Here is a 20,953-nt window from a genome sequence, read left to right on the forward strand (position 1 = left end):
ACCCTTTGAAGCTGGCAGGGACCTGTTACAAGGCTACCATACTCCAATACCATTTATACTGATTCATTAATTTCAACCACCCATTGTAAAGCTTATCCCTTACTGTCATGGCATATTCAAATAAGGAAAATAATCAGCTAAATATCATGCAGCAGAAGGGATGAAGATCGAGAAGGAAAAGGGGAGAGAAAATGAGAGATTATAGGAAACTTATGGGAAGAAAAGTTGTTAATGAGTGGGAGAAGAGCCACATAATAGACAGATATACAGCACATAAATTAACAAAACACGTGGCCTCTTAAAGCTGAGGAAGTCATTTTCATTTTATACTTGCTACCAGTGTTTTCCGATTTTATTCACATTAAGTATTTAAAAAAGAGGGGGGTTACATTCGAATTCGGTTTTCATTTACTCCTTCACTACAAGAGGCATATTCAAAGTTAAATTTAATCATCTGAAGGTAGCAACATGATGAAAAAAAAAAACAACATCATCAAATTGTAGAGGTTTATAGGAACAATGTAACAAAGCAACTACAGTACAACAAAATATCAATAACTGCATTAAGTTAACTTGAGCAAAAAAAACTTAGTCTAAACAAAACAGGACTTTAAAAAAAAGGAGAGAGAGAAAAGCTAACCTTCCGGGGTGAGATTCATAAAATAAGTTACGATAATGCTCCTCTTGTAACTACGAAGATTTGTTCCTCTTGTAACTACAAAGATTTGTTCCTCTTGTAACTACAAAGATTTGTTTCTGCAGTAAAAGGTACAGAGATAAATAGCATTCTTTTCTGCCACATCCTTCCTAGTAAAAACAAATCTGAATTCTTCTCCTCATCTTTGCTTTGTTTTTATACGAGAAACAAGAGGCACGAAAAAAATCTGCACTCTCTTTGCCTGTCTTCCTGCAGAAACAAATATAAACTCTCTCCCATGGCCTCGGTTTGTTATTTCAGGAAGAACACAAGAAATAGTAGGATCTGGTTTTCTCTTTCCCTTGTCCTTCCTGCAGTTAAGTCATACGCCTGTATTGTGGTTGGCTTACATGGCACCTCTTCTTTACCAATATATTTTGCATACTACACCCAGCTGTTATATGTTACTGATGTCCAAATACAGATATTGACATGAGATGCATAAATAACATAAGAATATTAACCCCTTCAATACAGCGACGTCTTTCAGCAGTCTATTCTTGCAACCTCCAAAAAACTCAACTTGGGAGAGTTTTCTTGTCTGACAGAGTTAATAAAGGCTGTATTTAAGTCTTCTACCTCCAAAAATCTATTACAATGTGCAGAAAACTGTTTGGAGATGCAGTTTAAACTCTCAAATCCATATTACTTGGTTCCAAAGGCTTTATGAATGATAATAACTCAAGGAAAGTCATGTTAAAAATAGGTTACAGTAACATTACCATGAACAGTAAATACACTGAAGTACTCTGTATTAATAAGACACAGGTATTACCTGTTGTTATACTTATCCACAAATAAACTTTGTTTTGAATAAGCATTGATTGTGTGAGGACAGATGATAACACCCCATACTGTATGAGAAAATGCTTGGAAATGTAGGTTTTCAGAAATTGGATGTTCGGATTTGTGAGGCTGTGACGCACTGAGACTGAAACATAAAACACGTCACTGGACTGCAGAGGTTAATGGGCCATAAGAAGAAATAAACTGGAGAGAGAGAGAGAGAGGTGCTAAAGGGACTGTTTAAATGACAAAAATAGCTTAGTCACAAAAGGGAATTGATTGTAAGTTCTTTTATGAATCTGCACCCAACTCTTGACTGCATTAAGTAACCCTTGACTGGAATGTTCAACAAAGACTATGTGGCTCAAAAAGAATGCACTGCTAGAACTCTCTCAAATGTCTTGCACAAACGAGGTGGGATATATAGACTCTCATAGGGGGATAGGCTCAAGGCATCTCCCTCTGTCATAAATATGCAAAAACTTATGTGTGGTTACTCTGGGGGTTCTGTTCATCTTTGGGTTCTTTCTATCATATATCTTCTCTGTGCATTCATCTCCCTTCTAATTTCTCTGTGCGTTCGCTTTTTCAACTGCTTTTTCTGTGCATTCATTTTCTTCTTTCAACTGCCTTTTCTATGCATTCCTTTTTTCAACTGCTTTTTCTGTGCATTCACTTCTTTCAGCATCTTCCTCTCACTTTGCAGTTTATGGGAAGTGCATCTGATATGCCACTGAAATTCTATCTTTGTGTCGCTCTTAACTGAAACTCTCACTTCTGTGTCACTCTTACTACAAATCTCAGATGCTTATCACAATGTAAAACTCAACACACTGGGGTAAACATGTGAAAAATAATAATAAAAAAGGGATGTTTGCATTTCATCATTGATCCAACTTTTCCAGCTCCTCTTCTGTCTTCGCTAGTGAGTGTCGGGAAAAGTTTGTGGCGGGACGGGAGAGAGAGTCGCTGTAGTGGGATGGAGTGGTGGCATCAGAGTGGCGAGAGAGGGAGTCAAAGTGCTGGGAATTGGTGTCGGAGTGGCGAGATGAGAGGGTGTCGGAATGGCGTGAGGAAATGTCTTGGTGGCGGGAGGGAAGAGTACCATTTTCCCCATGGCGCGAGGAAAGGGTGTCTGAGTGACGCGATGAGAGTGTGTCAAAGTGATTCGAGGATGTGTCAGAATGGCGTGAGGAGACCATATCATGGTGGCGCGATGGAAGCGTATCATGTCGCGAAGTATCAGAGTGGCGTGATGAGAGTGTGTCAGAGTAGCGTGAGAGTGTGTCATAGTGGTTTGAGGATGTGTCAGAATACCTTGAGGGGGTGACTGACGCATTCCGCTTGTTCAAATCCTCCACATCGTCATAATTGTGGTTCAGAGACATCCGACTCGACTTCTTGGGTGAGCCTGAAATACGGACATGTCATCATCATGATCATCATACAACCCTGTACTGAGCCAACAAGAATGTAGAAGCCTAGAGTCTGGCCATTCAGTCCAGACAATGAAAGGGAAAGGGCTAAGTTACTTACTCCTTAGTGGCATTTCACTGAGAATTATACCACAACCACTCCTTGGAATTAGACCTTCATGAGACACATCTAGTTAAAGCACCTTAACTCACTAGACCATCAGGCATATATCTAAAAACTGCATGAGGGCAACAGTGCTCATTGGAAGTAATCAGATTATGGTATCACAACTACAACTTTTTACATACAACTGCTACTGAACACTGGATGGCACTGGCAATTTCAACTTCACAGGTTTCATCACCAGCATTATCACCACCATTTTCATCATCATCATCAACCTGACTTCTCATTTCCTGGCCAAAGATGGGGTGAGGTAGGATTTAGAAAGCAAGAAAATGAGAAATACAAGACAGGGCAACCTAATCAAACAACATGCCCAATGATATGAACTGACCTAACACTGTCACCTCTCCATCTTGAATGCTGAATTGTAACAACAGCAGATTAACATGAAAATATGGTGCTAGGCACAAAGAGGTGCTATGGAAACAATGTACAGCCACAGCATCGTCTGCTTCTGTCATTTTGCTAGGTGAAATAAGCTGCAAAATGATGAAAATCCAGGCCTAGTTAAAGTGAAAGAACTATACCTGTATGTCCATTGCTGGAGTGGTGAACTGATGCAGTGGTGGCGGGCTGTGTGGCTGGGTGGGGCTGCGAGGAGGAGGTAAGGCACTGTTTCTCCTGGTCCTCACCTATCACATCTTCCAGCTGTACTGAACCGCTCGGGTTGTTCGCTCGGTCCGGCATGTTTGCGCGCACTACTTTTCTTGATGGTCCTGACAATGTTATAACAATCACCATTATCTTAACTGACCCGACAAAGTTATAATAATCGCCCTCATCATCATCATCAATGAAATAAATATGCTTTATTGAGCAAGGGCATTCTTAGAAGGTAGATGCTGATATTTTCATGCAAAAACATAGCCAAATAACCTCAATCAGGTAAAAAAAATAAAATAAATAAAAATAAATAAATAAAAAAACAAATTCTCTCTCTCTCATTCTCTCACACATTACTGAAAACCCCCCCTGGTCATCTCTTGGGGATAAAACAAATCACTCTGACTGTACTTACCAAGGAAACTGAGAATGACTGGCAGGAGAATGAGTCCATGTAGCGCACCCACAATCACCATCCCAAAATACATACGGAAGTAGAACACCTGCAATGTGACTCAGCGTTACTAAAATAGGATAATAGTGCACACACACACACACAAACTTACCATGCCAGAGTTACTAAATTTCAGTCTTTGTTACATATAACACCAAATAAAGCATAAAACTATTTCAACTGAGGACATAATATTGTATATTTATTGCTACAGTATCACCAGACATCAGACAGGGATGGTGGGATACAGCCAACTCTAATCCCTTCACTGCTATGATGGAACCCCTAAGCTGAATAAAATCATTTGGCACTAACAAAACTAAACCACGAATTAGGGTCTTAGACTGAAAGGTTTCATAAAAAAATAAAAGAATAATGCACAGATTATGTTTCTGGGCTGGAATGTTTAATGAAAAATATAAAACACTGAACCTCACCTGGAAAATCTTTGAGTTGGCAAAAGCGAGTACGACCACACCCATATCGCTGAGTGTGATGCCCGACAGCACTGACGGACCCATCCTCACCAGGGCCCTCTTGGCTCGCTCCACCCTCGTATTCGCTTCGCACACCGCAAAGGCCCGTGTTGTGTGCGAGCAGAATTCCACCGAGATCCCAATTGCTACTATGAGGTTTACTAAAGACAGGGCATTGAGAGACACACCCCAAAGGTACATTAAGCCCCCAAGGTTAGTGATTATAAGCACAACCGTCACCATGATGACGAGAGAAGACGACAGGTCCAGGCCCATCATTACCAGGGTGATCAAGAAGACGGCGACAACAGAAATGCCCAACATTTGTACCGTGTCTTGCCAGATGGTCAGGTACTGCTCGTAGAACACGTAAAACACACTGTGGGTGAGAGGGGGAGACAAAGGGTTAGGCTGAGATGAGAGTAGACAGAAAGAGAGAGAGAAAGGACTAAGGTGAGATGACTGAGAAAGGAGTAGGTTGAAATATGAGACAGGAAAGGAAGGGAAGAAATAGTTCAAGGGGAGAGAGAAGGGAAGAGATATGGTGCAAGGGGAGAGAAAGAGTGTACATGTACAAAGGAGTACAAAGAAAAGCAAACAGCAACAGTCACACTGGTCCTTTTAAGGCTGTTTGTTACAGGAGAGGTTATGACAACCATAACTGTTCTATATGTCCAAGACAAGAATAGGAAAACAGGGAGGCCCCCCCCTCCCACCAAACCTCCAGCTAATGCCAGCAGGAAATTGGGAGAGGGAACACCATGTAACAAAAGCTGTCACCGAAAATTCATAGGAAAGGATAAAAGGAAATCATATAAACTACTTTAACCTGCAAGAGAAACACATCTTGTAACTGAAGGAACAAGTTGTGTCATTGTTGTTCTATGGCTACCGGTGCTAGTACGTCCTCTGTGTTTTGAACTGCAAGACATCTTAATTCATAAATGCATTACATAGAAGTGAAAATGTTTAGCTGGGGATTACAAGATGAATACTTATCCAAATGGTTTTTCAATGTTAGTACTGTACCATACTTAACCACATAAGGAGGCTGCTTGCTCTATGGATTTACAACTCTACTGAAGAAATGTTTAGCTTCATGTGAGTGGAAATGTTTCCTAACAATTCTGTTTTCAATGCTTTGAGTATAATTCAACCAATTTATTGTGAAGTACTTTTTGACAGCCATGTTATCATGGATGTTGCAGTAAGAGGAATGGCTCATTTAAAAGGAGAGGAAAATGTGAAGATATAATGTGAATGGACATAGTAATTAAGGCACTGCTTCCAAAACACACAGATGAAAGAGAGAGAGAGAGAGAGAGAGAGAGAGAGAATGGGCAAAGAATAATCTAAGAGGAGAAAAAAAGGTTAGTAATGGTAAGGAACAAACTACCAATGCAGAGGGCCAAAATTCACACCGTCTTGTCAGAGGTGAGATACTACTTGCAAAATACACTGAATGCTGCTGGGGAAATAGAGAGAAGAGGAGAGCAGGATGAAAGACTGATGAGAGGATAGGCATGAGGGAATCTATGGTTTGAGAGGAGAGAGGATGAATTATGGAGCTGCTCCTAAAACACATACAGAATGCTGTGGAGGAGAAAGGGATGTGTGTGTTGTGACTAGGGAGAATGGGAGAGAAAAAGGGAGAGGAGAGATAGGTCCTTATTTATATTAAATAAAAATAAATAAATAAAAAAAAAAAAAAAAAAAACATAAAAACAAAACTGAACTCACCTATAAGGAAAGACCTCGTATCTTATCTCCCCACTGGGCACTAACTTCCCATCCTCGTCCTCGACCAAGTTCAGGGTGCGAGTGATATTGTCTGCAATGGAGCGAGCCGACCGCAGCGCCTCATAGAAGTGCTGACTGGTGCGCAGGACGGTGTGGTACGTCATAAACACACTTGCGCCGGTCACAGGGTTGCCGGATTCATCATAATGGATTTTGACACTCTGTGGGCACGTGGAGAAAGAATATTAGTGCTGTTAAAACATAAATCTAGCTATTCATCAACAGCAAGATGCCGTAGTCCCAAAGGGGGTGGCTATGAACACATTGCTGCCATGTTCCCCTGTTCTCTGCTATCAGGCTGCCCTCCCTTCATCTCACACCACCCTCTTCCACATATAGTACTGTACCTCCCTACTCTGTACCTCCACATCATCTTCAGTATTCCAATTCCCAGTTCCCCCTATATCTCACTCATACAGAATTCCCTGACTCTTGGAAAGCTGATACCCATGTTTACACACTTACGGTAATATTTCTGTCTACAGGTAGGAAGAATAAACTAAGACAGAAAAGTAATTATATTTTACCCAAATTTATTCAAACTACGTCCCATGCCACTGACCTGTCCATATGCTGCATGTCCAGCCTTGGGGCACTTGATGTCTGGGTTGTCCTTCAGGAACATGGGCAGGTACTGATCAAACACCTCAGGGTCTGGCCTGCTCGGGTTTCCAGGCATAGATGAAATTGGGCACGGCAGGCAGGTGGGTTCGCTGGCCTGGGGGTTCGAAACGGCAGATGACTTGTTTGGCTTCTTGCCTGTGCCTTCATCAGACACCCTACTCTTATTCTTCTTCTTCTTGTCAGTGGAACCCTCATAGTTGAAGTCCATATCACCATACGTGTAGTCAGACTTGTCTGATTTGTTGTCACTGTTGCCACTGTCTGTTGCCCCGCTCTTTTTCTTCTTCTTCTTGTCCTTCATTTTTGAGCCTTCCGACTCATAGGTGTAGTCCAAGTCCCCATAAGTGTAGTCGTAGTTGTAAATGTTCTCGTACACATCATCAAAGTCTGCACCTCCCTCATACACCGGCTGTGGTGCCACGTCTCCCTCCGATCCCTCTTCATTTCCCTCCGATCCTCTCCTTGGCACCTCTGCAGCCTCCTCCTCCTCCTCCTCACAGAATGATCCATTAGCAGAGATTTTGCAACAATCGTCATCCAGTGACCACTCAAAATAGTCGTCTATCCAAGCTGATGATGGCACTGCTATGTAGGTTCTGGGGAGGCAAATACACAGATGTTTACCATCATCACCCTATTATTTATTGAACCTAACTTAATATTTATTATTGTCATGATTATCATCATCACTGTAATCTAAATTATCGCTGTCATCATCATCCGATCCTCCTTTCCCACCCTAGGGCAGGGCAGGGAGTAGCAACACCCAGACACCCTAAGCTTGCCCAATCCAATGGGCCATGCTTCCATTCACTCATCATTCAAGCCCTAAGAATCCTGACTCTATCTGATACACCAAAAAACTTTCACCACATTCTGTAGCTTCACATAAACGTTTCTGATAGAGTCAATCCGAATGCAGGTCGCTTTAACATGGGGTGCCAAATCCCTGATCGTACACTTCTCACAACATTCATCCACCCATCTCGAAATCTTGCAAGTCTCCTAACTTCACTGACTTCCACACCTCTCTTCCTCACACACTCATCCACCATATCTCCACCTTTTCCTTGGACTATCTCACCTCCTCCCTCCTTCAGATTCGCTCAGATACACCTTTTTCATCACTCTATCATTATCCATTCTCTCCACATGACCATACCATCTCAGTAGACTCTCTTCGATTCTGGTGTCCACAGACTTGTTCACCCTGCACCTTTCACGAAGCACATTATTTCACATCCTATCCACTCTGTACTCCACATACATTCCTCAGCAGTCCCATCTCCACTGCTCTCACTCTTGACTTTTCATTTTCATGCCACACCATAGTCTCACATCCATATGTTAAAGCTGGCACTAACACTCCTTCACATAAGCCTCGTGCAGCTGCAACACTCAAGCCTCTGTTTCTTATCATGGCCTTCATAGCGCCAGCTACTTTCCTTCCTCGTGTCACTCTACTTTCCACTTCTTTTGAACATCTTCCTCTCTTTTCTATCACTGTACCCAGGTATTTGAACTCTCTCACCAATTCCAGTCTCTCCCCATTCACTGTAACATCACACTGGGAGTCATCTTCTCTCTCAATTACCATCACTTTACTCTTTTCTACATTTACTCTCAAGACACAACACTCACAGACATCAATAATACTCTGCACTGGCTTACCAAGCTCTTATGCAATATTTGCAAGTAGCACTGCATCATCAGCATACAACAAATTTGACATATTCCATCCATCACCATTCATTACCAACACCATCCCCCTCTCCATTACTCATGTCTTTGCTTCTCTCATCATTCCATCCATATATATATTGAACAACCATGGGGACATCTCACAACCTTGTCGCATGCCCACATTGATCATAAACCATTCACTTAGATGCCCATTTACCCTTACACATGCCTCACTACCATCATTAAAATTCTTGATGGCACCTAGCAGCTTGCCATCTACACCACACATGGGCAAAACCTTCCACAATGCTTCTCTGTCTACTTTGTCATATCCTTTTTCCAGATCCATTAATGCCATGAACACCTTATAGTCCTTCTCACATGCCTTCTCTACTATCTGTCGCACTGCAAATATTTGATCCACACATCTACTGCCACTACTAAAGCCACCCTGTTCATTACTCAATAGGACTTCTGATATCTCCCTTACTTTCTCCTATAATAATTCTTCCATATACCTTCCCTACAACACTCAATAAACTTATGCCACAATAATTCTTGCACTCACTTCACTCACCTTTACAATAAGACCTAGATATAACTGACATCAATAGACTGCAATTCATTTTTATTGGAATCAAGGAGCTACCAAACTAAATTCCTATATATCAGAAAAAGTCCAATAAAGCCAGAAGTGGTCCGGACTACTTGACCACTTCAGCTATGTTCATCACAATAAGGTAAATAAAAGATATGGTTATCAGTGTACGGTCCAGTATTATTATATATATTATACCACTTGATTATTGTAGTGAAGGTATAATACAGCACAGTACTGCAGTGGTAGCGAAAACAGTTTAAAAACTGTTGGTATGATCCGGTCTAATGTCTGATACAGTACACCAGAAAAAGTCTGGGTTAGCAGGGGGAAGTCCGGATGTTGCTTCTATCAGAATTTTGCTTTTTTCAGAATGGCTTGGGCCCCAATTAGTCCATTATAGTGAGGTCTTACTGTATTTTTGTACAGGGGTATAATCACAGCCTATTTCCACTGTGTTGGCACAGTTTCACTCATCCATGCCTTCTTATATATCTCCAACAAGCACTTCATTCCATTCTCTCCACTACACTTAACCCCTTAACCGCGGGGCGTCACTTTCGTGACGCTTGGGAGCAAGGGATCATACCGCGGGGCGTCACTTTCGTGACACTTGGGAGCAAGGAATCATACCGCGGGGCGTCGCTTTTGTGATTCTGTGTTATTTTGAATTCACCCGGGCTTTCAAGAGGGGGCTTGTATCATCTATCAGTACTGACAATGTCCAACACTAGTCAGCACTCCTAATCTCATCTGTACTCCCATCCATTGTTGACAATTTAGCCATTTCTCCCCGTTCTTGACTCCCCTCCCTACCCCCCCTCCATTACCCTATCCTCTCGCCTGCCCGGCCATGCTACGCTAAGTAAATCTTCCCTGGAATTTTTCACTGATTTCATCCATTGAAATAAGCCCTATGTCGTATTCTTATACCAAATAATATATACAAGAAAGAAATCAGGTAAGTGAGAGTGCCATACACCTGGAATTGGCTAATTATCACCTGACAACACCTCACGTGCACTCATTCGCTAATTTTCGCTGTTTTTTCCCCCTTGAAATATGCCGTATAATCTATTTTCGTAATAAATATATTGTACATGTAAGGAGAGAAGGGAGAAGCCTAAGTGATATTTACATTCACCTGGAACTACCTAATTTATAATGTACTGTCTAGATTTCCTGCCAATCATATCAGTGCTACACAAAGCTGTTTCAAGATTTAACATTGGTAGCTCTGATTATATATCTCCTAAGTAGGCCTCTAATCTATTTTCGTAATAAATATACATGTAAGGAGGGAAGGGAGAACCCTAAATGATATTTACATTCACCTGGAACTACCAAATTTATAATGTATTGTCTAGATTTCCTGCCAATCATATCAGTGCTAGACTTAGCTGTTTCAAGAAGTAATATTGGTAACTCTGAATAACCCCTAAAGCAGGCCTCTAGGCTAGCTGGCCTGGCCCCTGCGTTATCAGTGTACTCTCATCTTCCGAAGTGAGAGGACGTATGTTTCATCTTGCTGACTTCAAGGCCTTTTTTCACCCCCATGCAAATGGCTCTTGACCTTTACCCCCTATTAAACCTCGTGTGGAAAGAGGTAAAGGGCTGACAATTGATAAAAGAGTGACTACGATCTTTCTGTTGAGTAAAACAGTGCAAGTGGAATTGTAAATAATGTGTAAATAATGTGTAAACAGCAAGTGAACGTAATGAATGTAAATATACGTGAACAATGGAAAATAGTTTTATAAGTTATTTCAAGTGACAGTGCATAACACTGTAAATAAAATAGAAATGTAAATAACGTAAATAAAATAGAGAACGTAAATAGAAATGTAAATGAGTAGTATTATAAGAATACGAGTATATACCCTAGGAGTAATGAAAGAGAAAGTTTCACTCTAGCATGTCTGAATGCTATGAGTTATGAGAGTGAAGATGAAAGTGACATTCACTCTCAATGCCAGTATACAGGACGAGAAAGTGAATGCTACGTATTTTACTGAAAGAAATTGAATCCCTACAGTGACAATAAACTAATACTACTGAAGGAAACTTATGGATAAAGACTGTAGATATATATAAGTGTTATATAGTAATAGAAATATAAAGTGTGAGGGGTTTTATGAATAATAAATGACAGACTACCACGAGCGAACTAGTGCCAGTGCGACGATCAGACGCGCTCGTAATTTCCATTGCTTTCACAGTGTTTTTTTTTTTTTTAGTATGGATCCCAAACTACTTGAAAATTGTAGAATAGTGTTTATAGTGTTTGTATCTGGCTGTGGTAATCATATTACGGGTTGTCGGGAAGTGTAAAGTGGAGACTTCGTTACCCTACTTCAGAGGTCTCCACAAGTCCTACGGTAACCGACGAAGGCTCAACAATCATTCCAGGAGAAAGCTGAAGGTATGTGCCATAAGCATATGTAATTTTATTATTCTAGGACTAATAACTGATTTTTGGCAAATATTTTTTGAGAGTCTGTCGGAGCCCAAATAACCCCGCGGCACACGCAAGTAATTGGTAAACAAGCCCGCGGTGTAGGGGTTAATCATCTCTGCATACACCTCATCAACCCCAACTGCCTTCCCATTTTTCAGCCACTTCACAGCATTCTTCACCTATGCGAGTGTCATGTTTCCTGGCACTGCATTCCTTCTCTGTCCACCCCCAAAACCAATCATGTTAACAGCTGCTTGCTCTCTCGATTCCCATTCATCAGGCTTTCAAAATATCCATTTCGTCTGGTCCTTACTTAATCCCCATGGGTGAATACTCTACCACATACATCCTTCACACTTTCACATTTCTTTCCACTATCACTTCTACATTTCTGCACCTCTTTCCAGAATAACTTATTTTCAGAGTAATTTGCATTCATTTTTCTTCCTAGATCATCATTTACCATTCACTTATTATAAAAGAAGAATTAATAACATCATTTTAACTAAAAAGACATCTATGGCAGTGTACAGTAGTGTGTTTGTTGTGGCACATGGTTCTTCTGGACATGAACCCAGTGGCCTGCAAACTGAAAATGCTTTTACGCAGCCCACCAGCCCCCTTTCTGGGCACAAGGAGGGAGCTGAGGGATGTCTGTATACTGTCACATTGGTTCCACTGTGGGAAAGCATCCCTCTCCAGCATTACATTGTTGTTGTTGTTGATTAACCCTGGTCTGTCTGGCTAAGCACGCCGCGAAATTTTTTTTCCTGCCCAGTTCCGTCACTTTGCACATATGGCAACGTTGCCCTGTGTTTAGTTTGGCAACGCCGCGCAGCAGTGAGCCATAGGTCATATAGTTCTCGCTGCCTTAGCTTAAATAAATATAAAAAGGGGCCATACCACTGTCTTTACTTCGTCACTCATCTGCTGAGAGAGAGAGAGAGAGAGAGAGAGAGAGAGAGAGAGAGAGAGAGAGAGCTTGAAACAGTATAAAATAATAACATGCAGGGTCATCAATAAAAAGTGAGTATACAAGGAAGATACTCTCTACACTTTGCTAAAATTAGTTATATGTTGATTTAATGAAAATGCGGTACGTCTTAGGGGTGATACATGACTGTTCGTTGAGAACACTTATCAGTAACATATGTTGTAGGCCTATACTACTTTACCTGTCATTTCTTGTCATTGCTCCCAGACGTACGATTCAATCAGCTGTGTTTACAGGAGAGAGAGAGAGAGAGAGGTTAATGACCCATAATATTTTATCACCTAAAACGCTTTTCATGATCATTCTTAAGGGTTAACCTTGGTAATTTCTGCTGCAAGCTGGGAAATATTGGTATCAATGATGCCTGAATATCAATGTTTCATTAGACATTTTCTTAGGTATATATGTCAGGTTAGATTTCAGATTATTTTCTTGTTTTTCTTAGGTATATTAGTAAAATCATTTGTCAGGTTAGATTTCAGATTATTTTCTTGTTTTTCTTAGGTATATTAGTAAAATCATATGTCAGGTTACATTTCAGATTATTTTCATGTTCTCATGTCCTTTATTTCATGTTAAGTATGCTTGAAGGGTTTTTGTATTTGATGAAATGCAAAGCTTTATTTGTTATGGTATAATCTTTATTAAATATTAAACACCACCAGGCACCATATGCTATTTCCCATGTGCTGATGACAGGCATTGGGTCAGACATGAGACATTATAGACCACTGTGTGCAAAATAAGTAAATCAAGAGAAACAAGGAATTAAAAAAACAAACTCACTTAATATATTCTATTTGGTAATAGCATTGGGCTGGGAACACATTTGCTGATCTTCAGTGAGGGACTGAATGTAAAATAATGATTGGAAAATAAGCAATTATTGTTGTCATATTAAGGGTCTACTTTGTTGTTTGTGAATAATCTCAGACAGTCTGTGCAACTGACCCAGTGATGCGCCATTGCCGATTGTAAACACAGCTGATTGAATCGTACGTCTGGGAGCAATGACAAGAAATGACAGGGAAAGTAGTATAGGCCTACAACATATGTTACTGATAAGTGTTCTCAACGAGCAGTCATGTACCACCCCTAAGACGTACCGCATTTTCATTAAATCAACATATAACTAATTTTAGCAAAGTGTAGAGAGTATCTTCTCTCTCTCTCTCTCTCTCTCTCAGCAGACGAGTGACGAAGTAAAGACAGTGGTATGGCCCCTTTTTATATTTATTTAAGCTAAGGCAGCGAAAACTATATGACCTCTATGTCTCTATTATTCTTTCAATCCATGTAAAATATAGATAGTCAGGTATTATATTTATAGTCAAGCATAAAAAAAGTAAATAATTGTGATGAATACTAAACCTGGCATCCGATATGGCTCACTGCTGCGCGGCGTTGCCAAACTAAACACAGGGCAACGTTGCCATATGTGCAAAGTGACGGAACTGGGCAGGAAAAAAAATTTCGCGAGCAGGCCTATCAACCATAGGTAAGAATCTGCTTCTGTGGGGCTGTTCTACAAGTAAAATACAGTACATACACCATGTATGGAACTGGTGACCCCTTGTGATAGACAGCACCTCACCAGGGTCTGGCCAGGGTCCGTCCCCATAGCATGCTGCAGGGAAACATCAGGAGGTTTGGCTCCTGTGTGGACACCACAATTGCTTCACTCCACACAGGGTACACAGCAGCACCATGTGAAGGCTCCTCAACACCACCACACCACTGTGTAATGTTGTGTCATGAAAGCATACTTTAATGCACCACAGCGCAAGGTGCCATACTGTTGCATAGGACACCAGGGCATGACATACTGTACTGGAGTGTAGCATAAAGCAGCATAACACAATCAGTCCAATGTACTTTAGTGTACAGTAACGTAGTATGGACTATCTAAAATGTTTTTAATAACTTGTCTGAAACATGTGACATCAACCTCAGCTGGGCCAACAGTGTGTCCCTGAAACCAATATGCATGGTAGTGTGTTGCATAGTACTTTGTGGTGTGTCCTAAATACTGTAGTGTTGTGTAGTGTAGTGTTGTATACTGTAATGTAGCTCAGTACAGTGTAGTGTAACAGTCCCTACTACAACACTGAAATAACCTAACCTGTTTGGGACCTGTGATGCCAGCTTGAGTTGGATGAGTAGTGCGTCTTTGTTACAACCGAGATGTGAACAGATCTTATTCTGCATGTTGGCATCTGTGAAGTTGTATCCATCCTTCAGCACAAAATACACTGGCGGACCAACACACCCATACTCCTCCAGGTACTGTGTGGGTAGAGTTATGCGTACTGATAATTAGTCACACCATCATCATTATCATTATCCATCATCATCATCATCAACATCATCCGTCATCATCATCACAATCATCATCATCCAGACCTCTTTTCCTACCTGAGGATGGGATGAGGTATGATCCAAATAGCAGAAAAACCTGATAGAAGGAGAACTAGCCAAGTCCACACAATTAAATGGGCCACACTCTCCCTCACTCACCACTCAATCTCCCAGAATCCTGACTCCACCCCACAAGCAACATCTATCTATTAATCTACCTATTGCCAGACACTAATCCCGTAAGGGATGGACCCAAACAAATCATCTCCATGTCATCCTGTCCTCCCTCCAACTCACACACCTCTCTCTCATATCTCTCTCCATTCCATTCCTCCATCTCATCCTTGATTTCCCTCTCCCCTTCCCCCATACTCAAATATACCCTTCCAGTCAGTCTCTCATTCTAATTCTCTTCACACAGCCATATCATCACAAAGTATTTTTCTTAATACTGTCACTCACATCCACATCAACATCACAACATTCCTTTACTTCCTCATTTGTCTGTCAGTCTCTCCAAGTAACTCCACAGACTCCTCCCAATAGATTTCAAGCTCTATAATGATGTAGTAAGGTATAATGTCAAAAATAAACTCCACCCAACCCTCAGATTCAAACCCTACTCACCTCAAAGTACTTCAGAACATATGAGTCATCAGGCATGGACAGCTCTTCTTCCAATCCAACCTCAATGTGCGGCACCATGGCAACCGACGCACATAGCCAGAAGGTAAACGCAACCACCACCACCGCACGTACCCATGGACGCATCAGGAAGGGTGCATACGTTGTCTCAAATACCTGTCGAGCCAGAAATTTATTACACTTTGTCTTCATTGGAGCACACCTGTTTTACAGTGTCCTCACTATACACTATGGTACTTCATTATACATCATCTAAACTGTTTTTTACAGTACATAAAGATCCTAAAGTGTCTTCATTATGCCACCTGCATTTTTTCACAGTACAGAAAGATTTTATGCTGTCTTCATTATTGCCACCTACATTTCTTTAACAGTGTTCTCCTTAGGTCGCATTTTTTAAAAAATACAATAAAGATTTCATTATACAGTATGCCAATTCATTTTACATTCATTTTTGCTATTAAATCCAGAGTAATTTACAGGAAAACTGCCAATGTCACTGTTATTTATAAAGCTGATTTGCCACCTTCCCCCATATTACAGTACAATAATTTTCTTACTCTAACTTGGCCCAGATTTTTGTCCTTTTGCAGTTTATATCAGATGAGTGACAGAAACATACAATGCTATTACTCAATATCCTTTCCACAGCACTTCTTCATGACTGGGATAAAATTCTTGTTATTATACTGTTACAACTCAGCATTCAGGAGGGCGCGATGGTAGAATTATGCCAAGTTAGAGTCAAAAAAAAGAGTATCCACGTAGTTGTAAGGGAAACATTATAATACTGAAACACACTAATGACATAAAGCAAGAAAATATTGTGCACTGAAACCACACTATATGACTGGGTGGCGGTCATGGAAAATCAACTGGATAACAATCAACCATATTACCAAATGTAGGGATCATAACAACTGAATAAACAAAAATACCAATCACATATAGAAAAAAAAAAAAAATGCTTTGTAGAGGAACATAGTGATCATGTATGTGAAAATAGTGACCACATACAAAAATAACAGGGCTAAAAAGTTAATATCTCATAAGGAGAATGGTTGCATAATGTTAGATTGTATAGTGGGGTTTGACTGTACAGTACTGCACTCTCCTCAAAACAACAACAAACTTCAACACCACATACCTTATGCAGAAAGCGTGTCTCTGAGTCCTTCTCCACCTTATTCTGCTTGTAACAGCAACACACGTCAAAGCGGTTGTCCTGTTGGGAATACAAAATAATTGTTACAGGCTAATCCTACACTACCCCCTTTGAAGTGTAAGGGCCCAAGGCTACTACAGTCTGAAATGTCTGAGAGTAGATGACCAGCTTACTTCCCTTGGTGCATCAAGTGGGAAGAAAAATAAATAAATAATTTAAAAAAAAATCAAACCCCCCCTCCCTCCCTCTTTCCTTTTCCCTCCCACTTCTCTTACTTCTAATTTCCTTCCCTCCTCCCCTCCTTCCTTCCTTTCCTTCCCCATTTTTCCTCTCCCTCATTCCTTCCCATCTCTCTATTTCCCCCTGTTCTACCTCTCTTTCCCCTCCCTTCTCCCCTCATTTCCTTATTCTCTTTTGCCTACATTCTCCTCTTCCCACTCTCTTTCCTTTCCCCATCTCTCTCCACATCTCCTTACCTCCTCACGCATGACATCCAGAGAGAAAAGTGACACAAACAGAGTCATCTGCAGTACGAAGTTGATCAGCAGACTCATCCCAGCATACATGGCAAATGCACGAACGGCAGGCATGTCTGAGAGTGCACCTGTGAAAGAATGAAGAAAGTTTACACACCAGGGCTCTCTCTCTCTCTGGCTTTAAAAAAAATAAAAAAAATAAATAAATAAATAAATAAACTTGAGAGTACAGATAAAGATACAGACAAACTGCATCGTTTCTTACCAAGGAAGAAGCAACAGGACTGAGATATTGATGAGAGAAGCATGGAGGGACCAACGGCTCCAACTGCACGTCCCACCAGCTGTGGCCGAGTGTCCTCGTGGCTGCGTTCCAGACCTGCATATGCCTCAACCAGGATGAAGATGTTATCCACACCAACGGCCAACACCAGGAATGGAATTACCTGTCCATGCAAACCAACAACAGATATCATCACTGGACAGTCGTTCAAAAAACTACTGGTGCAAACTTGGCACAAAACAATGTGACACCACAGATAATGGTTACTAGAAATTGCCCAATAATCTTCCCTCACACAGGTAAACCTGCTTCCTTAGAGAGGCTATAAATTTCTTGCCAGTGACATTTTCCACTCGGTACCGTTGTCGTATCAACATTCGGATTTTAACAAATTAACGTTTGGTGACTTCACAAGCGATATTAAGCATTTTGGATATCATCATACCCCTCCTGAGTGACACTTTTTTGGTCGACTTTTGAGTACTTTACTAATACCATTAACTTTATTTCAAATAAAAAGATTTACACATGCTATACTCTTAGCTACTCAGTTTGTTTTCATCTGACAATGATCCCTAACCCCTCACCAGATTCACTGATTTACGTAATACAATAAAACAAAATAACAGCACAATAACATGATTAAAAGGAGGACACCTTTATATGGTGGCTCTGATATAAATGGGTAATTCTAAAGTCTGGTTATACAAATATTCCTCAGCTCCCTCCCTATACCCCAAAGAGAGAACAGCAGATTGCAGGTATATGGAATCATCCTGAAGTTCACCACAGTTCACCTCCAGACAAGCTTGGTTCCAAAACAACCTCACTCAGTCCTCACCTCAATGATAAGCATGGTGCAGGGTTCACCAACATAGCCATAAAAGCCGACTGCAGCAAACACTGACACCAGTACAATGAGCACACCACCCAGGCCCAGAGTCACCTTTGTTGAAACCTTTGGGGCAAAAGATGGAGAAACTTTAGATATCATTAGTCAGGGAAATGTAAAAAATAATTCCCTCCTGCCTCCCTCTAGCACTCAAAGGGTCATGAAAAGTGCCAAACCCTTGTCGTGCACTTCTCTGCAATGATAAAACTAATAACAATGAGATTAATTCAATAATAACTAAAACAGTGTACACTTAATAACAGCACAGCAACTAACCAGTAGGCGGGCGAGCTGGTTGGTGTGTCCGAGGGCAAGTGCGATGTATATAAACATGATGACATATGATATGATCACAGTGGGCACGTCACTCTTGCTCATCCTCACCAACTCATCCTCAATTGAACGCTCTGAACGGAAGGCAATGTCCATCATGGGGTGAGAGTAGCTCAGCATGTACTTGTTGAACCTAACGGCAGAGAGAGGCGGGTTAGTGTGGATATGTCATTATTATTATTATTATTATTATTATTATCATCATTATCATCTGTGAGTGCACAAACACACACACACACACAAAACTTTTAGTATTATCAAGCAAGGAAGAGTGAGAACTTACGCTTTCTCCCATGCCAGGGCCGGGCTCAGGAGCGACTTGTTGAAGTAGTTGTTGATAGGCAGCGTTATAATCAACACCGTGGCCTCCAGGTAGGGTGGGTTGTCTGATAAGCTTTGGTTGCCCTCCAGGAAGCCTCCAAGCACCACATGAGGCAGGACAGGACCACCATACGCACCCAGACATTTCTCCGCATAGGCATTGCTGAAGAGTAAAATGTCAATAAAATCACACCATAGCTTCACATAACGAATCCCCATAATGAGGTTGTATGTGCTTTATGGATCAGAAGCAAAACCTAGAGCCATAATGGAAGGAGGATCACTGTAATTACTGTTATCACAACATTTCAACTCTGCCATCAAATCAGCTTCCTCCCAAGATCTATTATTTCTGTGACATGGACCTGGCAAGTTCAAGACTATCTCCTTTCTGGAACTACGACACAACTTATAACTGCATAATTATCATCATCATCATGAATATCATTATCACACATCATCTTATTAAACCGTCATCATCACTGCCATCACCATCACTCCAACCCTAATTGAAGAGGAAAAAAAAAAGTACAAACCCAGGACTCACCCAATGCACTGCTTAACATGTTCTGGTGTTGACTTATTCCTCAGAGTTGCTTCGTCATTCTGCCAGAAGTTGAGAAGGGACTGAATGTTGCAGTTCATGTTGTCTGGTGCAAGGGGTTTGTTGCAGATGTCCGTCAGTTGTACTCTTTCATGTTCACTTATATTTACTGCAAGCTGTGGGGTGAGGTGGATATATATTTAAAAAATAATAATAATAAAATAAAATAAAATCATACATATAAACACACATATATTAAGACTCTGGTGATGAGAAACATGACAATGGGGATTTTTTTTTTTTTTTTTTTTTTTACAATACTAGTTGGTCCAACTCCCTTGCCCCTCTCCTCCTCCTCTTCTATTTCCCCTTCTCCTCCCTCCTCCCTTCCACCACTCCCTTCCCTTTCTCCACCTCCACCACTTTCTCCTTTGACCTTCCTCTTCTCCTCTCCCTTATCTTTCCCCCTCCTACCTCTCCTTCTCCTCCTCACCCCATTCCCTACCTCCAATACAACACATTAGTCTTAACACTTCCAGTAAAAATGTCTGGATGTTCGCTGGTCCCCAACCCCAAGTTCCAGAGGATGTCTTCTTTAGTTTAACTTTGTAGCTTCAAGACAACTTTATTTATTTATTTTGAAAAGATCTCACACCGAAGGGGTTTATTAAGGCTGTATCTAACCCCTCCATTTTTAAAATTCCATCCCAAGGTGAATAAAATCAACAGGAAAACCAAAGAATGTAGTGAAAAAATGTCTTCCTTAGGTTCAGTGGGTTGTCTCATTATTGTACTCACATAACTCCATATTTTTATCCTTAGTCTCCCCTCCCTCTCTTCTCCCTTTCCCTCCCACTCTATGTCTTCCCCTTCTCTCTCCCTCCCTCCCTCCTCTCCACTTCCCTTTCTTCCTTCACCCCTCCCTTCCCTTCTGTCTTCTGCATCTCTCTTTCTTTTACTCTTCTCCTCTTTGCCCTTTTCCTGCTCTCCTCATCCTTCACAATCACTCTCTCTCTCTCTCTTCCTTCTCTTCCTCCTAACTCCCTCTCCCTCCTCTCCTCCTTCTTTCTTCCCTCCTCTCCTTTCCTTTCCATCTTCTGCACCTTTTTTTCTCGATTACCGGTACTCTCCTCTCTTTTTCCTTTCCTCCCACTCCTCATC

General features: G+C 41.1%; 1 protein-coding gene across 1 annotated transcript in view; it reads right to left on the reverse strand.

Moving 5' to 3' along the window:
• Positions 1-2,250: 2,250 nt before the first annotated feature.
• The window catches only part of LOC145396843 (NPC intracellular cholesterol transporter 1-like), a 74,039-nt gene continuing 55,336 nt past the window's right edge, over positions 2,251-20,953 (reverse strand). The window contains exons 11-25 of the mRNA XM_080270126.1: positions 19,796-19,968; positions 19,211-19,411; positions 18,871-19,060; positions 18,544-18,660; positions 17,685-17,865; positions 17,420-17,547; positions 16,926-17,003; positions 15,761-15,934; positions 14,898-15,061; positions 6,981-7,638; positions 6,359-6,579; positions 4,580-4,997; positions 4,104-4,191; positions 3,613-3,801; positions 2,251-2,894 (exon numbers count right to left, since the gene is read on the reverse strand). Coding sequence (XP_080126252.1) covers positions 2,368-2,894; positions 3,613-3,801; positions 4,104-4,191; positions 4,580-4,997; positions 6,359-6,579; positions 6,981-7,638; positions 14,898-15,061; positions 15,761-15,934; positions 16,926-17,003; positions 17,420-17,547; positions 17,685-17,865; positions 18,544-18,660; positions 18,871-19,060; positions 19,211-19,411; positions 19,796-19,968 — 3,507 coding nt within the window. The 3' untranslated portion in view covers positions 2,251-2,367. The remainder of the gene's footprint in view (positions 2,895-3,612; positions 3,802-4,103; positions 4,192-4,579; positions 4,998-6,358; positions 6,580-6,980; positions 7,639-14,897; positions 15,062-15,760; positions 15,935-16,925; positions 17,004-17,419; positions 17,548-17,684; positions 17,866-18,543; positions 18,661-18,870; positions 19,061-19,210; positions 19,412-19,795; positions 19,969-20,953) is intronic.

This window comes from Coenobita brevimanus, chromosome 39, assembly GCF_032717465.1.
Source record: "Coenobita brevimanus isolate Jiangsu-jjx chromosome 39, ASM3271746v2, whole genome shotgun sequence".
NCBI classification, from domain to species: Eukaryota; Metazoa; Arthropoda; class Malacostraca; order Decapoda; family Coenobitidae; genus Coenobita; species Coenobita brevimanus.